At 36.5% G+C, this 19,995-nt stretch overlaps 2 protein-coding genes across 3 annotated transcripts; one reads left to right on the top strand and one right to left on the bottom strand.

Annotated features, from left to right (window-relative positions):
* Positions 1 to 732: 732 nt before the first annotated feature.
* Positions 733 to 8,225, top strand: LOC103957694 (autophagy-related protein 11). Of its 2 annotated transcripts, none has more exons than XM_048579867.1 (6): positions 733 to 1,150; positions 1,309 to 2,350; positions 4,114 to 5,785; positions 6,559 to 6,779; positions 7,146 to 7,359; positions 7,611 to 8,225. In XM_048579867.1, exons 2-6 carry the CDS (start codon positions 1,407 to 1,409, stop codon positions 8,001 to 8,003), a joined length of 3,444 nt encoding a protein of 1,147 aa, XP_048435824.1. In that variant the 5' UTR covers positions 733 to 1,150; positions 1,309 to 1,406; the 3' UTR covers positions 8,004 to 8,225. The 2 variants fall into 2 exon arrangements, with proteins under 2 accessions (XP_048435824.1, XP_048435823.1); XM_048579866.1 differs by having other exon boundaries at positions 1,299 to 2,350.
* Positions 8,226 to 8,403: 178 nt separating this feature from the next.
* Positions 8,404 to 14,381, bottom strand: LOC103957740 (protein IQ-DOMAIN 14-like). Its single transcript, XM_048579868.1, has 6 exons — positions 13,938 to 14,381; positions 12,866 to 12,975; positions 11,872 to 12,351; positions 10,882 to 11,121; positions 10,113 to 10,244; positions 8,404 to 9,330 (listed from the first exon to the last, which is right to left on the bottom strand). Exons 2-6 carry the CDS (start codon positions 12,950 to 12,952, stop codon positions 8,575 to 8,577), a joined length of 1,695 nt encoding a protein of 564 aa, XP_048435825.1. The 5' UTR covers positions 12,953 to 12,975; positions 13,938 to 14,381; the 3' UTR covers positions 8,404 to 8,574.
* Positions 14,382 to 19,995: the final 5,614 nt, after the last annotated feature.

The following is a 19,995-nucleotide window of genomic DNA, read 5'->3' as shown; positions in this document are numbered from 1 at the left end:
TAAGGACGAAGAAATGCCTGACTTTACAAAGCAGCCATCAATTCTATATGGAGCTAGAGTCTTTTGCATATATGCTTGTGACTTTATAAAGCAGCCACCGATTCTATATGGAGCACAAAAGGTCTTTACAACTCCTTATAAATATTTACCCATATTTAAGTCATCATACTTAGGGGTGTATTCAATTGAAAATTTGAGAAACTTTAATGGATTTTGATGGAGTTTAATTGATTTGTAGAGATTCCATGTAAAATTTTGATTCAATTCCCTCAAAATCTCATGGGGAGAGGTGAGATTTGTGGATGCTTAAAATACACTACGAAATCTCTTCAATTCCCTCTAATTCCTCAAATTTATCAAATTCTTTAAAATCAATTTCTAATTGAATACACCTAAAATGTTTTTAACTTCTTTAAAATCTTAATTAAATACACCCGGATTTCTAAGGATTTTAATAAACTATTTTAAAATCTTGATTGAATACCCCTAAATTCATTAAAATAATTAAAATCTCTCAAAATCTCAATTGAATACACTCATCTTAATGAGGTTTTCAAGATTGTAGACATCAAAAGTAATATAAGGGTAAAATTTGAAATCACATTAAAAAAAAATCAAAATAGATAAATTAAAAATGTAGATGAGTGTAGATTGAGATTTTAAAAGTGCCAATAACAGCTCTATAAATAAAATCCAATATCAGTCAGTTCTTACTTTACCATGCAGTACTTTTGTGAACTAACGCTCCCAGCACAAGGTTCTCTTCTCCGCGTTTGTTTACAATTTGAAAAAAGAAAAGAAAAGTAAAAGAAAAAAAGAAAAAAGGGTTGCTGAAGAAGGAAGAGTCGTAGACGTTGCAGTGGTGGCTATGGTATATATATAAAATAAAAAAAATAAAAAATATATATATGTGCAACAGTGCAAGTGTGAAAGGGAAAGGGATTTCGTGAAAACCTTGTCCTTGTGAGCCTCTTTTTTTTCACGTAACCAATCCCTTTCGATTACCTCTCTTCCGCTTCCTCCTCTTCCTCCTCTGTTGTGAAAGTCTTTGTCCTCGATTATATGTGTTTGAGGGTTGATCATCGAGAAGAATTCGAGCCCCCCTCGACAAATTTCTGATGTGATTTTGGCTACTTTTCAAGAATTGGTGGTACGTCATGCTCTTCTTCCCTTTTTTTTTTCGATAATCTTTTGTGGGTTGTTGAGAATTGGGTTAAATTTTATAGATTTGGAGGTGGGTCTGTGATAATTTGGGGTTTTTGTCGAGGCTGAAGATCTATAAATCGGGAATTTTCCAGTTGATTGCAGGTTATTCTACAAAAGTGGTTTGCTCGCTCAATTCAATTGCTTGGAGGTCAGCGGTATCGGATTTTGTGGTCGAGCATCGTTGTCTGGTTTGAGATAAGATGAGTTCGAGTATCGCTGAAGGTTTGGTTCATCAGGGCAAGCTTTTGGTTCGTATTGCTGAGAATGGGCATTCATTTGAGCTCGATTGTGAAGATAGCACACCGGTGGAGGCAGTTATGCGGTATATTGAATCCATGGCTGGGATTAATTTCAATGACCAGCTTGTTTTGTGTTTGGATATGAAGCTTGAGCCACAGAGGCGGCTTTCGGCTTATAAGCTTCCAGCTGATGGTCGGGAAGTGTTTATATTCAATAAAGCAAGGCTGCAGGCTAATTCTCCGCTCCCTCAGCCCGAGCAAGTTGATATTCTTGACATTGCTGACCCCCAATCACCTTCAGCTTCACATGACCCTCACCCTTTGGATGATGCTTCAGACCCTGCTTTGAAGGCCTTGCCTTCTTATGAAAGGCAATTTAGGTACCACTACCACAAGGGTCATGCAATTTACAGTCGTACCCAAGTAAAATATGAGAACTGTGAGAGGCTTTTGAGGGAGCAAAAGGTTCAAGAAAGGGCAGTGGAGGTTGCTAGGGGCAATTTGGATCAATATTATAAAATGATAAACCAAAACTACACAGAATTCATGAAGCGTTATTCACAACAGCATCGAAGTCATTCTGATGTTTTGACCAATCTTGGGAGGGATGTAGAAAAACTGAGATCTATCAAGCTTCACCCTGCATTAGAGACTGACACTCGGAAGTGCTTATCGGATTTTGTGAAGGAAGAGAACTTGAGGAAAGCGGGAGAAAATTGTAGCAGTTCCCACAGGCAGTTTGAGAATAAGGTTTCACAGTTTAAACAGATGTTTAGTGAGGTAAAGCGGAGAGTCGAAGAATTGTTTTCTAATAGGGCTTCATTGCCTATTAGGAATTTGGAAATCGCGATTAAGGAGCACCAAAGATATATTCATGAGCAAAGGAGTATCATGCAATCTTTGAGGTTGGTTTTTTTTTTTTTTTTTTCTGGTCATAGTTATGCAGTATCAGATATCTGGTTTTCGTCTATTTGTCTTTCTAACTTCCTCCGTCAAGTTTCTTTTGGATCATTTGGAGATTACTTATGAATGCTCATTTATCATTTTAAAACTTTGTTGTTGCTGAAAACCAAATCGGTTTTTAGAATTTATCATTTTGTTAGCAATTACGTTGCATGAGTAGTACTGCAGCATATTTCATGTTAAGAACATTTTGTAGACAGGATTCCAGATATAATTTAGAGGTTTGTATGTGTGGTTTCATGTTCACGTATGCATCATATGTTCGTTGTAGGCGTTGTTTTAGTTTACTCTCCTGGTCTGCTACCCTTGAGCTCTTCAGTGTTCCTCGACTGAATTGTACAGAGATACAAGTTCATCCTGTTGTTTTTTGACTTCTGATGCTTTTAAGGTTGTCTGTTGGCTTTATTATCATCATTAGATAATACGGTTAGTTCGAATGCCCATCTTTTGGGGATACTGAGATGCTGATAAGGAGAGATGGAAAGGAAATGAATGGAGTTTGTGTAGCTACTCATGCCAGGGGCAAATAAAATTACTCACATTTGTATTTTTCTCTTAAAGCAAACAAGTACCACTAGATAAGTGCTTAAAGCCTTAACCTAATGAAGTAGAGTAGATGAGTTAGTGATGCAGGACAACCTCAATTAAGGGAGGATGTCTGTCTAATTTGAGTGTTGTTGACTTATGAATTGTAGAAAGAAGGTACAGCGGAAATCATAAAGAAATAAATGAAAAGTATGAGAAAAGGATGGAAACTACTAGCATCACACCAGTAGGGTTTGTAGGAATCACTCCTACAGGACTAAGGCATCACACCGAGGGTTAGGTTGCATCACAAAAGCTAGAGAGAAGCAAAGCTCTGACAATTTTTAATTCAGTCGTCCAAAACTGTCTCCAAAGAGTTACAAGGATGTAATATAAAGACCTTAATCAAATCCTGTTCTCCATCAGTTAGGTAACAAAATCCTTGTCAGTAACTCTAGAAGTAAAAGATTAAACATCCTTGTCACCAATTCCCAATCCTGTTCTCCATCAATTAGGTATCAAAATCCGAAGCCATAAGGTGGTTGAGTTTTCATCAGAAGTTACCTCATATTTTCACTAGATCAATTTTCCTCCTACGATGCTATGCATTAGCTTCAAAGCTCAAAACCTTCTAATGATTAATGACTAGTTTATCTTATGAAATGATAAGAAAGGGTTGAGCAAAAGACTCTTTTCAATGAAGAGGCCTTTCTGCTCAATTTGTTCTTGCGGAGGTTGGGGAAAGCATTATATAAATGGAAATTTTGTAGGTAATAAAAATTTGTAAAATGTTTGTATTTTAATGTGGGTGGGAAAATAGGACAAGTGAAGGGAATAGCAGAACTCAATTGTTATTGTTTGTGGCTGTCCTTTTGTTCGAGTATGGTAACATTCAGGAAGTGGCTATTCTCTTTATTTGTATATGCACAACTTGTATTTTGTTGAATGATTTTACCCATTTGATGTACTCGTACACCCGTTAGAGTGGAAGCATATCATAATAGATACGAAGCTTACCAGATCGTAAACCTCCAGGACTACTAAAGGTTTCTGAATATTATGGTCTTTGGGATCACGACTCTCAATTTCATTACTGCACTTAGATGCACAATTGTCTGCTGTAAAATACTAAATTAGTTATATTATTTTTAAATATACTAACCAGTTATAATTCATGCAGCAAAGATGTAAATACTGTCAAGAAACTCGTGGACGATTGCTTGTCTTGCCAATTGTCTTCGTCACTTCGTCCTCATGATGCAGTTTCAGCCTTGGGCCCTATGTATGATGTCCATGACAAAAATCACCTGCCTAGGATGCAGGCTTGTGATCACGCAATTTCCAAGCTCCTCGACTTCTGCAAGGATAAAAAGAATGAAATGAACGTATTCCTCCATAAATTTATGCAAAAGATAACATATATTTCTTACTTCATCAAAGATGCAAAATTACAGTTTCCTGTTTTTAGAGAGGCAATGGTCCGTCAGGAGGATCTATTTTTGGACTTAAAGTTGGTCCGCGGGATCGGCCCTGCATATAGAGCCTGCTTAGCAGAAATAGTCAGACGAAAGGCTTCATTGAAGCTTTACATGGGGATGGCTGGACAGTTGGCTGAAAGACTTGCGACAAAGAGGGACACTGAAGTCAGGAGACGGGAGGAGTTTTTGAGAACTCACAGTTTATACATACCCAGGGATGTATTAGCATCCATGGGACTATATGACACCCCTAATCAGTGTGATGTCAACATAGCTCCTTTTGATACTAGCTTGCTTGATATTGAGATTTCAGACATTGACCGTTATGCACCTGAGTACTTGACTGCACTGTCTTCAAAGAGTGCGTTTAGAGGTTCAAATTCTATGTCGAATGAAAGTTGTCATTCGGTTGATGCTGATGAGAGTACATTGGATAACTTTGAGAATTGCGACTCTGAGGAGCTACTTGAAGGCTGTGGGTTGGTAGAGATTGCTGGAACAGGTAAGTTGGAAGTTGAGAATGCAAAACTGAAAGCAGAACTGGCGTCTGCTATAGCTGTGATTTGTTCATTCTGGCCTGAAGTAGACCTTGAATCATTGGATGATAGTAAAGTGGATAATTTATTGAAGGATGCCGCAGAGAAGACAGCTGAAGCCTTGCACCTGAAAGATGAATATGGAAAGCATCTACAATCGATGCTCAGGGAGAAGCAGATGCAGTGTCTTTCATATGAGAAACGCATTCAAGAACTTGAACAGAGATTGTCTGATCAGTATTCGCAAAGCCAGAAGATTTCAAATGATAAGGATGCCTCTGAATTTGGAATTTTGTCTGATAAGGTTGAGATCTGCAAGCAAGAGGGTGGTAGGGGAGTCCATATGCCTTGCTCATCTAATGCTGATCCCATGGATGAGGTTTCCTGCATCTCTAGTGTTTTTGATGCAAAACTGGGTCTGTTCAATGTGCAACCTGGAAAAATGAGAGATGGGGTAGATGAAAATATGATGGATTCTTCTGCAGTACGAAATCATCTAATGGATTCATCCATGCAAGAGCTACAGCGTGAAGAACTGCTAGCCAGTGGTAAAGATGGAAAAGATAAGATGGAGGGGCAGCTGGGCATGTCACTGACAAACAGTTCTACTGCTGAAAGCATGCCTGAACCTCTTACTGTTATACCATGTGAAACAGCAGTTGACCCAGGCTTGGACACCAAAGTCAGTGCGGAGCTGTTACTGGAATTGCAAACTGCACTTTCAGAGAAGTCAAACCAGTTGAGTGAAACAGAAATTAAGCTTAAAGCTGCTATGGAGGATGTTTCTATGCTTAAGAGGGAATTGGACACAAATCGGAAACTCCTTGACGAATCTCAGGTCTGACTCAACCACTTTTTTTTTTATGTTTTCTTTCGAGAGATTATTTCTCAGCAATTTTTAACTCATGCATCCGGCTGTTCTGTTCTTTGTTTCTTTTATAAATGCATTCTCTCTCTCTCTCTCTCTCTCTCTCTCTCTCTCTCTCTCTCTCTCTCTCACTCACTCACACACACACATATCGAGTGTATTTGTGGGTGGCACATATTCTTTAGTCGGTGTTTCTTAGATGACTCTCATGTTGAAGTCACAGTGAACTTAATTCACCTGATTTATATTTTTCTTTTGAATATTTTTCAACATGACTGTTCAATAGAAGTTGGTATTTAAAAATGCTAAATTATGATCCCTAGCCTGCTTTTGTTTCCTTAAGAACAATTCTTACAAAGAATGGTCGACTTTATTTCCCTAGAGCTCTTCCCTTTTTATCTATACATATTACATACTTAAAAAAAGCTGGATTATGCTGTTGTGGTAGATACTTTGTTGCACAGATACTTGAAAATTAGGGAAGGGTGCGTATTTGATACCTACACCCCTACGATACTGTCCAACACGTTGGACACTCATTGGAGTATCGTTGACTTTTCTGATTTGTTGACTCTGGGATACAGCAACAATACTCTTACAGGCATGGATTATTCTGAAAATTTTCAAAATTTTTGGGGGTGTAGGAGGGATTGATTTGATTCTATGGATATAACTATTTGGTTCTATTAATTCTTAGCTCTTCCATATTTTGATTGTATATTTTCATGCTTTGCCCATGCCAGATGAATTGTGCGCACTTGGAGAATTGTTTGCATGAGGCAAGAGAGGAAGCTCAAACCCATCTTTGTGCGGCTGATCGTAGGGCCTCGGAGTATAGTGCACTGCGCGCATCTGCTGTGAAAATGCGTGGCCTTTTTGAAAGACTTAGGAGCTGTGTTTATGCCCAGGGTGGGGTGGCTAGTTTTAATGAATCTTTGCGCTCCTTAGCACAATCTCTGGGCAAGTAAGTTTTCCACACCACTAAAATTACTTTTATCTGTTTTGAACAAATTCTGTTATTCGTTTTGACAAAAAAAAAAAAAAACAAATTTTATTATCTCAATTTCTCACTAATGCTTTGTCTGACGCTATATCTTATGCAACCTTGATAGCATTCCTTCTGAAAGTGTACATAACCAGGTCATTTTAATGTGAAAAAGAAATGAAATAAGTACACTGGGGAGAAACCCCCACACTAGAAAACATTATAATGGAGGGAAAGATGTCCATGTTTCCAGGAGTTTTCATGGGTACTTTCATTTAATGAATACTTTTAGATCAGTTATTGACATTGGGAGATGACTGTGATTTGGGCTTTGAATTGTTTCAGTTCTATTAACGACAATGAAGATGATGGTACTGTTGAATTTCGGAAATGTATTCGGGTCCTGGCAGAAAGGGTTGGTTTCTTGTCAAGGCACCGTGAAGAGCTGCTTGACAAGTATCCAAAGGTTGAAGCTGCAAATGAACAACTTAGAATAGAATTGGAAGAGAAGAAGGATCTGGTTAAAACTTTGTATACTAAGCATCAACTTGAGAAGCAGGTAATTCATATTTTTTATTTTTTATTTTTGACAAACGATAGCATTGGTGGGTTAACTGGAGAAGCGGGTAATTGATAATAGAGGGATATTTTGATCAACAGAAAAGAAATATTCGTTACTTGGTACCAAGAAAAAGTAAAATAGTTTAATGTAATAGTTTCTACGCATGGTTTAGTGACCTAGGCATCAACTGTGACCTGAATTCTGTTCCGGCTGAATGATGAATTAACAGGTGGTTAATTTTGCTGCAGGCAAACAAAGAGAAGATATCTTTCGGTCGCTTGGAAGTCCACGAGATTGCTGCATTTGTTCTAAACACATTTGGGCGGTACGAGGCAATTAATCGGAATTGCTCCAACTACTACCTGTCTGCTGAATCTGTAGCCTTGTTTACTGATCATCTCCCAAATCAACCTAACTACATTGTGGGACAAATTGTGCACATCGAACGGCAGACTGTGAAGCCATTGGCTCCTAGTTCAACCCGGTCTGAGCACGAGCTAACATCTGACACGGGAACCGACCGGTTGGCCTTGAATTCAGGATTGAACCCGTATGGTCTCCCAATCGGCTGTGAATACTTCGTAGTGACAGTAGCCATGTTACCTGGTACCACCACCATTCATACCCCGCCTCCTTCCTGATCCCTGCAGCGTAGGCAGATCGACGTGATGGAAGAATCCCAACTGTACATATGAATTTTACGTTTAAACATTTATATATCCTTCTAGCGGGAGATTGGCACTTTGATTTCTGTATATATCTAGCTATTTCCTACGAACATGTACAAAAATGTGAATAATTCTATTGAGTTTCTGTGAATGTTATCCCGGACAGCTCGGGCGCTCTTCCGGTTTTCTTGTTCAGTTTGCTGTTGCTTACTTTGGTTTTTCTGTTCTCGCTTTACTTTGTAAAACCCGAGACTTGTATACTTTGCGAGCGACGTTCTGCACCCGTTATGTACATCGAAACGAGTCGTCGAAGAATTGCAAAAGTAGAATAAAATTGTGCTATTAAACTTCTAAAAATTCAAATCGTGTTCCATCCAATAATCCAAAGCATCATATATATTACACACACGACACATATTTCCTTTTTATCATTTTACATCAGTGTTTTGCAACTCTCAAGTCTATTACCGTACACTCAAAAACAAAATCAACACCGCAATGAATGACAGGTACAAGAAAAGTTCGAAAAATACACGAAAGTGAATCACACAAATCGTTTAAACGGCTTCCTCCCAGCTCGTGGAGCCACAGGCATTGAAACCGTGGAATCTATGCTCGTGTTTCCGATAGATTGCAAAGACCGGTTCTTATCTAAATTCATTGGAGAGCTAGAATCCTTGTTGTTAGAGAAAAAAGCTTTGTTCCACTTGAAAGACCCAATACCTTGTGTCAAAGGGAAGGAAAGCCTCCTTTTGGACTCACTGGTCGGTGTCCCCACAAATCTATCCCTGGGATTGCTACTAGCTCGTGCTTTCGCTTTGGCTGATGCTGTTGGAGCCATGTAGTTTGGAACAGAAAATGGGGGGCAGCTTGTGAGGCTGGCATCATCCTTGAGTGGAAAACCGAAAGGGGATTCAGCTCCATCAGCTGGTGTTCTTCTGTACTTCGATAGCCCAGACCTGTTTGCTTGTGGAGTCCTACTCATATTAGTGGGAGGCGGGGTTCGTGCTGGTTTTATTGTTGTCAGATTAATGGTTGTTGCTGACGATTTTGGTGTGTCGAAGTTGTTATCAAATGGAAAAGGATGTTCCCCTTGATTGCTTGACTGGGCCAGGGGGCTTGGCTTTCGCTCTGATCCTAGTCTTGGAGGAGTAAACTGAAAAGTTTTCAATGCATTGGTTGCTGCAGGAGGGTCTACTGGAGGGATCTGACGTTCCAACCAGTTCCACCACCACGGAAATCCCCCAGACCGGATATCAGCTAAAGGTGTTTGACCTGATTTAGGAGTAGCCTTCCACAGCTGTTTTTGTTACACAAAAGTACAAAGCAACGTCAAGAAATATGATAACTATCAATTGCATTAAAAACTGCACAAAGGAAACCAATTAACCCCTTAAGCCACTATGTTCTTTTTTTTTTCTTTAGCAAACGATATTCTAAGTTACTCTAGTCTAGGGGAAAAAAGATCGAATTCAAGGTCAATGGAACTGGCCTGACCCACAAATACCTCTAAGATCAAGACACTCAGAGGGTTACACCTTGGCCATTAGGGGATTGATAGTGTCACCTTACCACTATTATGTAACCCATGCATAGAAAAAACTCATTAATATAATCATGTAAAAACCTATTCCTCCTTCAATAACGATGCAATATCATTATACCATTCAAATGTCATTACCGGAACCGTTGATCTCTTAGAAAATCATTTGATTAGAAGACTGTTTAGTCATCCATATGAATACAACAAATTAGCGGTCTATCATGAGGACTTTTTACCATAACCATCAATCTGAACGATGCACATGAATGAATTTTTTGAGATAGTCTTAGTTAATGATAAAGAGAACAAATGGTTCTAATTATGACGTTTGTCCGGTGAAATGATGAAACTCACTATCTACGTCATTGTTAATATTGCATCTTTCAGAGTTTAATAGGGTATGAAACTATAACATAAAAGTGAAGATTGTTTTTTCCCTATCTGAACAGAAAAGTGAACGCAGAATAACATACAGTTGAAGAAAATGAGACTAGAAAATAGATTCAGTTGGGTTACTGCTACTGGTGCAGAAAGAATACCTGGTTGGAGTATGCGTAAGCCATTGCTCTCTCTCTTTTCATGACTGCCTCAACCTTTTTCTGCAACCTTGCCTCCACTTCCTCCTTAGTTAGCAAGCTATCATCCCAATCCTCGTTATTGGCCGTCTCGGACTAGAGCACAATCCTTGAAATTGTTAGCACTACTTTGTTTTATAGATATGTTGTGCTTAACCACGTTAAAGACATAGTAGTGAAGTTTTTATACGTTTATTTTTCATTTTTTAGCACAAAAAGTAGAGTAATCTTCTTTTAGATTGTTATAGTCATGTGAGTCTACAGGTTTCCATATCAAAAGATGGTTCATCTAATCTGTTTTGAGAAGTAATGCGGCCTAAAAGATCTTGTTTCATAATATAAGATCACTATACATTTTCGGCCAATTCTCCACCAGCTTAAGCTTTCCTTGAAGTGACATAAATGCAATATGCATCGTGCTGTGTTCAGCTTGATACATATTGTAAGGCCCGTTAACCATAAACTCAGCTAAGTGCTTAGCTGTTGTTCATCGGAACCATTGCTTCTATTAATTTTATCTTCTATTTACATGCGTAAGGTCCATGTTTTCCCCAAATTATTGACCATATTAACGTACAAATGAAGAAGTGTTAGTGTGTGGATGTGCAAGTGTAATGTTAGTGATTAGCCTTATATTTGTTTTAGGGCCCCCTACAATAGCTATGAGCTTAAACATTTGGAACCAAATGAAACAGATAGGCATAGAATAACAAACAGATGAATGGAGACATACTTGCTGGCTCAAGTTCCATTTGCCAAAGGTGCTTTCCACATCTTTGTCATTCTTGTTTTGGACTTGATGTCGTGCTTGGTTTTCTAACATCTGAATCCTCCGCGACTGAATTTGGGACTGAACGCGCACTGAGAGTTGCATGTATTTCATGGCATTCATCGTCTGACGCTTCACGTTCTGGCCTCTTACTACTCCTTGAAGCCTCACTAGACCCTTTAGAGCTCTAAAGCTTCTTCTTGCCTGTATAAAAAGTAGACTAAGTTCATTACAGGCTCCCAGGAAGTTCATAACCTATAGTTATCAAAACCTAGACTTGATCCAGATGTGCTTGCTCAAGACAACTTCGCATGGTACCAAAACCTTCCCAAGAACGATGTAGCATGATCTCGGACAGAATGACGACTGCACAGTAATGCAGAAGCCTTTTTTATCTTTCTCCTGTGCGCATACCTCTAGAGTTATACAATACACCTCTACGGGAAGGCAATGTACCTTTTAAATAAAGTTTTAATGTGTAAACCAGAAAAATGAATATGGACCAAACAAAATCTTATCTCTGGTCGCTGGTCAAACCCTTTGCGCACTACTTACATTTGAACTGCTGCTGTGCTTCTAAAAACTAATTATGCACATAAAATTTGCAACTTTATGATATAAAGTCAGGACTCAAAACACCAGATTCTAGATAGCACGTTATATTATACTAACGGCTACATTTTTGGAGAATTGGTTAGTCTAGTAACTTTTACCTAAAACGTTCTCCAAAAGTGATGTCCGAATTTGAGTTATTTATTTTGACAGGGCATAACTATGCATTGTCTTATGCGGCCACAGTAAAAGTAGAACCACTAGAAAGCTTTCAATTAGATGAACTGAACAAAGGGATTAGGTTTTCCTATATTGAATTCTACCTTCGTATAGTCCAGTTTTCACATTACACGTAACATCCCACCCCACCCTTGAGTGCTAATGGGTGAAAAGTAAGCTTACCATATAACCTCTATAGACTGCCTGAATTTTAGTAGCTGAGGCATGGTGGTTCCTTAGAGTTGGTTCAGGTCTGTAGCTAATCTCCTTATGTTGATGAAGGGTGCTAGGAGATGGAGCTCTTGGAGGAGGAGCTCTTAGAGGAGGGGGAGCTCTTGGAGGAGGAGGAGCTCTTGGAGGAGGAGCTCTTGGGGAAAGAGCCCTTGGAGAAGGAGCTCTTGGGGAAGGAGACCTTGGAGAAGCAGCCCTTGGTGAGCCAACCCTCGGAGAAGCAACTCTAGGAGGCACAAATGGCGGGGTCTTTGGTTGCTCATCAGGTGTAGGAGGCCTAAAAGTTACTCTTTGTTGCTCCCTCTCAAAATCCCCAAAAATTTTCTCAACGCTGCTTGGTTCTCTGAACAGTGGAATGAATGAATTGGTCTCTCCACGATTTAGTTTCCCAAGCCCCTTCTTCTTTTCTTTTGTGTTTTTCCTCTCTGAACCCTGCAATATGATTAACAATGAGATTTAGTTTGAGTTAGCAAATATTTTGCACGTTTTTTACCCCTGCACTCGAAAAGCAGAAAAAACTGATTATGCACTACACAAATTTAAAAGAAAAATGTGCACCACTCTAATCAAAGTTTAACCGTCTTTTGTTGCAGACATACAATAAACTGAATTGAACATATAAACTGCAGTATGAATTTATGATTGTTTTATCGCCAAAAAGACGAAACAATCATATTGTAAATACTAAAACGCCATCTCTACACAGTTCTCGCTAGTACAAATGCTACAAGCACATTCATTACAGCTAGCAGCTGACTCATGTTTCTGAGACGACCCCTCGAATAGACTTATTTAAAAGTTAGAAATTTGGGAAAAAGTGGTCCGAATAGAAGCACAATTACAAAAGGTCAACCTGTGATTCGTCTGCTTATGTGAGACATTCAAAAAATTGTGATATAAATCTAGAAAACTCCATTGGAAAAAGAAATAGGCCATATTCTCTTACATTGACAGCCTTGTCCTTGTCCTTGTCCTTGGAATGCGGAGAGAAAACCCTCCTTATGGCGGAAAACCAACTCCCTTTCTTTCCCATGTTCCTAGCATTACCGTTCCTACCTGAAAGGGACAAGAAAGAGCACTTGAGAATTTACAGGTGCTAGTAAGTTACATTTTTGCATAGTGATGAAAACATCTAATTTGGATCGATGTTTCGATCACTAACAAAAGAAGCCTAGCTTGCAGAAAACACGCATATACGTACATATATATATATATATCAATTTGAATTATGTGTCCTCTTTGATTGTTTAAGCTTAATGTCCCCACCCACATACAGTAATCAAGGGGGGCATTGACAGACAAACCAACCATCAGGCATCAGTTAATTTGTTAAATTAAAAATGATTCAAAACTGAAACAATTACTAGATTGATCAGCAGCGCAACATTGATGTATCGAAGATCGTTAACTTCCATGGAAGAAGAAGAAAGCAAGAAAGAAATCCTTGTGCAGGAAGGCATACAGACAGACAGACAACAAGAAAAAAACACATATTATTGATGAACTATCAAATCAGATGATAATCCAGATCCTATAGTTTAACAAAAGTACAGACACCCACGAAAGTGAAATTAAGGACATCATTATCGTTCCTTATTTAATTTACTCAATAAATTAAGAAAACCAGACAACCAAAACACAAACCAAACAACAACAACAACAACAGAATATCAAGATAATATTATTTATTTATAAAAAATAAAAAAATAAACAATTTTCTCACTCTTACAAACACGAAATCAAGAGGGAGGGAGGGAGGGAGGGATCCCAAGAAGAAAGGACTCACAGGAGAATCACATCCCAAGTCAGAACTCAGCTGGAACTCAGAAGAGAACAATTGCTCTGACAGCAAGACTCTTTTCTTCTTCTTTTTTAAAATTTTATTTTTTTTATATATAATTAAATTAAATTATTTAAAATTGAGAACCATTTTATATGCATCTGCTCCTCCTCCAAGACAAAAAATAATAAAGATAATTAGACAGAGTAAGATGATTATTCAAGCAAGGCATCTGTACCTTATATCTCCTCCTCCTCCACCTCCAAGACGACCAACCAAAGCTTCCAAAGACAGCACTCGGCCGGATCCCTTTACAAATCAGCTGCTGCTACAACCAGAAGGACAGACAGACACAGAGAAAGAGCAAGCAACGAGAAGACGGAAGAGTCTCTCAGCCTCTCCCTTCTTTGTTTCTTTTCCCCATCAAAAAGCTTTTCTTTTTTCTTTTTTTTTTCACATATATTATTAATCAAAATGAATGGTTAGCGGTAGTTGTTCATGATGGAATTATGACTCTCTCTCTCTCTCTCTCTCTCTCTCTCTCTCCAACTTTGAATCTGGTTCTTGCTGGTATGAAAGAATGGATTTTACTTTTCAACTTTCCCACCTTCTGCCTTTTGCTGGATTTATAAGCCTTTAGATTTGTGTGTCTGTGTGTGTCATTGTGTGTCTGATGCCATGATGATGGAAGTGAGAGAAAGAGAAATAGAGGTTGGCCACTTTCTCACTCAATGTGGCCAACTTCAACTAACTTTACTTCAATGGGAAGACTATTTTGGCCACCACACCAGATTATTCCCACTTATTACAACTTTGGCCTCCCTTCACTCTCTATGTTTTTTTTATTCTCTTAATTTATTACACCAAATCTCTCCTTGATATTACGCTACATAGTATTCTTCTTTATTTACTTGTAAATTAGGAGTCTTTGAGCATATTTAAAAATGTTAAAACTATCACGTAGACATACAATAGTAAAAGTGATAGCAAACTCGCTCCAATCAAGCCTTTAATTTTTTATATGATGCTGAATCGATTGAAGGCAAGGCCTTTTGCTATCTAATTTAATAGCAAATATCAAATTTATTAAATAATTTTTTAATAGATTAATATAATATAATAAATGTTGCTATGTTTTTCAAATATTTGATTGGTTGCCTCAATATTGGATGCCACAAAAAGATAAAAACAAAATTTTTCAAATAACGTAATTATTTAACATATCGGGTGGAAGCAAAATGTTGTACAAAATGTTAAATTACCACATAAGCTATCAAATATCATTTTGATGTTTAAAATTTGACATCTCATTTGGAGATGCTCTTAGGTATTATTGACACAAGGCCTTGAAAGGAAGCCCATAAATACCTACAAAGTCGACATATCAAGCTATTAGACCATCTCCAATGGAGATGTCAATTTTTAAACCTAAAATTTAAATTTGAAGGCTTACGTGGCACATTGACATCTTTTAAAGTTTTGCTCTCCAACCGATATGTCAACTTTTAAACATAAAATAAAAATTCATATGTATTTTCTTTGCAGTGAGAATGAAAAGAAACACAAGGATAATGCTTAAAACCAATAAAAATTAATAAAAAGCATTTAATAATTAATTAAAAAAATGTGAAGGTGCTGACAAAATTGGCAGCAAGGGGAAGAGATATCATTCCATGTTATGTCACATTAGATTTGGCTTTTCGGTTGGAAAACATTAATGTTGTCTTTTATTACCGTTATTGCTGATTTGAACATTTTGACATCTCATTTGGAGATACTCTTAGGCGTATAGACCAGCCTAAGAGCTTTTATTTATCGAGCGGTGCATCAAGGATGGCTGAAGAGCATTGGCACCAACCACTCGAGCTAATAAACTATCAATCCTCAATGCCGACCATGAGGACCGAGCTTTCAACTTAAAGTACTTTTCGACTGCTTCATCCGAGTGAAAAACCTGACAACTTTTTGCCATGGAACTCCAAGAGACAGGCGGAAACGTCAATTGCATTCCACGCGTCAATCATCAATGTGGAAGGAAGTCTATAGTGGGACCCGAGTACTGTCAAATTAAGCGCTTGGTCTGGTTACTTTCCGATTGCACATAGTCTTACTTTCCGACCGCACACAGTCAAGCGTTGAGAAGATAAAAATGTATGTATGATCATGACATAATAGGATTCACAAAACTCATAAATCACAACATCAACAATGTATGTAATATTTGCATTTTCTAAGTAAAAGTCATGGCATGATATACAAGCATTCATAAAAGCAATTATGAAAACCATATACATGATATGTAGCTTGAAAACAAAAGCTCACTTACTAATACGTCGTTTGATCGTAGCCGTCTTGTCCTGCCTACCCTATGAGATGGAGCATGATCTTTGTTACATTGTCAAATGATTAAAGACCTACCCATAAAGCAACTGTGGTGTCTCAGATCAAATGACAACTTTGCATTATTGCAAGTTATGAGTTTTTATATGACATGTATATAAGAACTCTTTGTTGATCGTAGTTCAATGAACTCAATAATTTGAACACCTATGTGTTCATCGTATTGTCTAACACTAATGACTTGAGACGAGTCATACTTATGATTGAGTGGACATAACACATGCTAAACCTTCCTACACTAAACAAGAATTTAACAACATAAGTATTCCAAAAGCTATAAAGCAGCTTTCAAGGCATACTTATAACAAAAATTTCATGGTTACAAAGTTTTTATATTTACAAAAAAAATAATATATATACACTAATGAGGAGTAAACAATGAGATTGTTTTTAGTACCAACAACATTATCTGTACTAAATATCTCCACATTTTAATTAGTGAGTTTCACTAATTTGTTTCTTACCCTTCCATGTAATTTACGTCTTGAATTTTCAAACAGTTAACAAATAAAAGTGATCTGAATGCCTATCGTTTGACAAAATTTAGAGGGATTTTATTAAGTCGTTTCTTGATTTTTTTTTTTTAATTACATTTCTTGATTAATTCTTAAAATTTTAACATATAAGCTCTTGATAACTTTACATTTCAATGGAAATAAGTGTCAAACTCGGTACTTGAGAAAAATATTCTTATCATATCAATGAAAATTGATATGATAATTGGGGCAATGGCTTCCTGACTTTAGTATAATTGGAGTTTTGGTTCTTAAACTAAAAATTTATGAGCATTGGTTCGTGAATTTATTACAATGTGGAGCAATGATCCTTTTGGGTAACAACGTTAAAACTTTCATCATTTTTTTGCCTCATTAAACCCTTTACTTTGGAAGAAATATTTAATGATGTTATTGAATAGGATCATTGCTCCATACTCATATATTTTTAGTTCATCAGTTGGGCTAAAATCCAAAGATCGTGGCTCCAATTTTTTTCCCCACTTGGAAACTCTAATTGCTTTTTCTATAAAAGCTATAGATGTGAGAGAGTTTTGCTAGTTTACTATTAAATTCAAGAGTGGTGATATCTACACATCTAATTTTACATTTCACATATCGCTCTGAATTTTCGGTTGTCCCATTAAATGAATTGAACAAAATTAATGAATAAAAATTAAAAAATGTGTATGAGATGTAAAAATGAAGTGTGAGTAGAGCCACCCTTAATTCAAGTAAACAAACAAACCCAAGTAAACCGAAAATGTAGCCATAATCTGGGAGACTATGATTCTTTTCCCTCCTCTTACATTCTCTTATTTTGTCTTTCTCTTGTTATAAAAAATTAATATAAAATCTTAACGTGGTTTAACCATGATCGTTCAAATAGAAGAAAGGGAAAGATAGGGAAAAAAAGAGGAGAGATAATCCTACTCCTAATTTGGGTTGCAGTATAGGAGATGAAAGTTGACCTTTCATCACAATTATCTTCTCTTTTCCATTACTTTTAATCTACGATCCAAATTTCCACGCACACTTCCTGAACTATGCTACAAAGATGACCCGTGTGTTGAAAGTTGGTTATATTAAAATGATTTTTGTTCAATTTCAAATATTTTTTTGTCTTTAATGATAACGGAATATGGTGATACATACGATGTTCTATAACGATGATAGAAAACAATTATATATATTCATCATAATGCGCGTATGACTTCCACTAATTCACCTTCCTTCTAACAACTAAGAGATCGTTTGGAAGCATTTTTTAAATGACTGAACATTTTTGGTTGAATTGATTTTGACTTCCAAAAACATGTTAGATGTTTTTTTGGAAGAAACATCAGATATTTACTTCTTGCAAGAAACACTTAAAGTGCTTTTCTAAGATCCACTTGAATTTCTACTAAGAATTGATTTCAAATTTCACAAAAAATGATTTCAGTCATATTAAAAACATTTCCTAGCGAACCGTTTAACTCATTAGAGCTATCTTTTGAAAATAAAAAATGAGTATGGGATGGAATAGACAATACATATAATTAAAATTAAGTGGCTAAAAAAAAAATGGAAGGGGTCGTTGGTATAATACTAAATATTACTTTGTGACAGTACTAAATGCTATTAGTCCACATAACGTGCGTGACAATATGAGAATGCATATCACGGACAAGAGAGATGCAATAATGTTTAATTGATTTCTTCCCCTTAAATAATAAATAGTCAAAAGATTTTCCTAATTATGGAAATTAGTTTTGGTAGGTCAACTATGTTGTTCAACCAAACCTTATCGCCTTTTAGATACTTTTATTAACCTTTTAGATACCTTAGGCGACCTAAAAGAACAAGCAAGAAAAATAGTATTTCTTTTTGGCTTTAGCCAAAATGATCGGTGAAATTAGTATAACTCTTTACTTTGATCTTTAAAATTTAAAATCGACTAGAATTGATCATTGAGTTTGTTAATCATCAATCATTTTTGTCATTCTTTGAAAAATCTTCGTTAAATAAGGAGAAAATGATAAAAATACCTTCAATTTGTTGTCAAATCATTTTGGCCGATTATTTATTAAACTGAGGGATTTTTATCATTTTGATCCTTATTTAATAGATAGTTTCACAAAGGAACCAAAATGATTGATGATAGACAAACTTAAGAACCACTTATATTGATTTCAAATCTCATCGACCATTTTGAATAAAAAACATTTCTTTTTTGTATTTCTTTGTAGACTATATGTGTCCATTTTTCCACTACAAAAAAAAAATGTATTAATGATTTTAAATTTGTCTAATTTTTTTTGTAAATATGATCTATAAATGATATACTACAATATAAATAGTTCGGATCGTTAAAAAATACATTATGAAATAGATGTCAAAATGTGTATAAAAAACGTATACCAGATTTGTCACTTCGTACTACAGTCTGGTGGTATTGTTTTTCACTTATAAGTGAAAGGGTTTAAATTCGATTTTCGCCAAAAATGAATTTGAACCATATTATTGCTAACCTATTGTAAGGCTTACCTCACTTCCACATCTCTTAATTAGATAATATTGTTTGTTAAAAAAAATGTATATCCGATCCTAAACCACTAAGTAATTCAATTACATTTATCATCACTAAAAACAAAAGGAAAAAGTCCAAAATGGAGCTTTGTCTTCATCAATTTATCATTACAAGCCATGCGTCTTCATCAATTTAAAAAGGCGAGAGTTTTGTCTTATGTTATGTACGGAAAGAGCATCTACCTATTTTGGAATTCGGACGGTTGGAATTTAATCCAACAATTATAATTATTATCACTTTTAAAGGCTTCCTTGTTTGTAGTCGTTTGATCAAATTTCAACGATTCGGATCCAAACTAAGTGGGTTAGATGAAAAGGGATCTAAAGAGGATCCCTTTCTGTTATGTACCACCTAGGAAGACTCCGGAGTTGTCTCAAACAAAAACCTTGGAGGCTTGGAGCCACGAAGATGTAGGCCATGCGTAACCACACCATGATGCATTTTGGGTTTAAAAATAAGAAAATTAATGAAAATGATTTGAAAACTTTAAGTTTTAACGATAATGATAAAATAAAAAGTAAAATGAATATTACCATGATTGATTTTTTAGTGTAAAAATATGATTTTTCGTTAAAGTGAATAGTACCATGACTTTTCGTCATAACTCTCAAAAACACAAATCATGCCAGCAAACTGGGCTCAAAACATGCCATATTGTGCTGGATGTTGAGTTATGATTTGATGCCGAACAAGGCCTAACAGGAAGTGTGTCGATAGGACAAATGAGGTTTACGGGTAACAATAGCGTTAGTGGGTTAAACAGTTAACTGTTAGGGAAAGAAGACTCGGTAGAAATCGAATCTGTACCAAAGTACATAAACATGATTGCT

The sequence above is a fragment of a genome, unplaced genomic scaffold (assembly GCF_019419815.1).
Source record: "Pyrus x bretschneideri cultivar Hongxiangsu unplaced genomic scaffold, Pyrus_bretschneideri_v1 Contig14, whole genome shotgun sequence".
NCBI lineage: Eukaryota > Viridiplantae > Streptophyta > Magnoliopsida > Rosales > Rosaceae > Pyrus > Pyrus x bretschneideri.
This window is presented reverse-complemented; position numbering and strand designations above follow the sequence as displayed.

Coding starts and splice junctions, on each gene's coding strand:
- LOC103957694 (XM_048579867.1), top strand. CDS start 1,407: ATGAGTTCGAGTATCGCTGAAGGTTTGGTTCATCAGGGCAAGCTTTTG. Junction 5,786..6,558: donor AACTCCTTGACGAATCTCAG/GTCTGACTCAAC, acceptor TGCCCATGCCAG/ATGAATTGTGCGCACTTGGA. Junction 7,360..7,610: donor AGCATCAACTTGAGAAGCAG/GTAATTCATATT, acceptor ATTTTGCTGCAG/GCAAACAAAGAGAAGATATC.
- LOC103957740 (XM_048579868.1), bottom strand. CDS start 12,952: ATGGGAAAGAAAGGGAGTTGGTTTTCCGCCATAAGGAGGGTTTTCTCT. Junction 12,352..12,865: donor ACAAGGACAAGGCTGTCAAT/GTAAGAGAATAT, acceptor ATCATATTGCAG/GGTTCAGAGAGGAAAAACAC. Junction 9,331..10,112: donor CTTACGCATACTCCAACCAG/GTATTCTTTCTG, acceptor TAACAAAAACAG/CTGTGGAAGGCTACTCCTAA.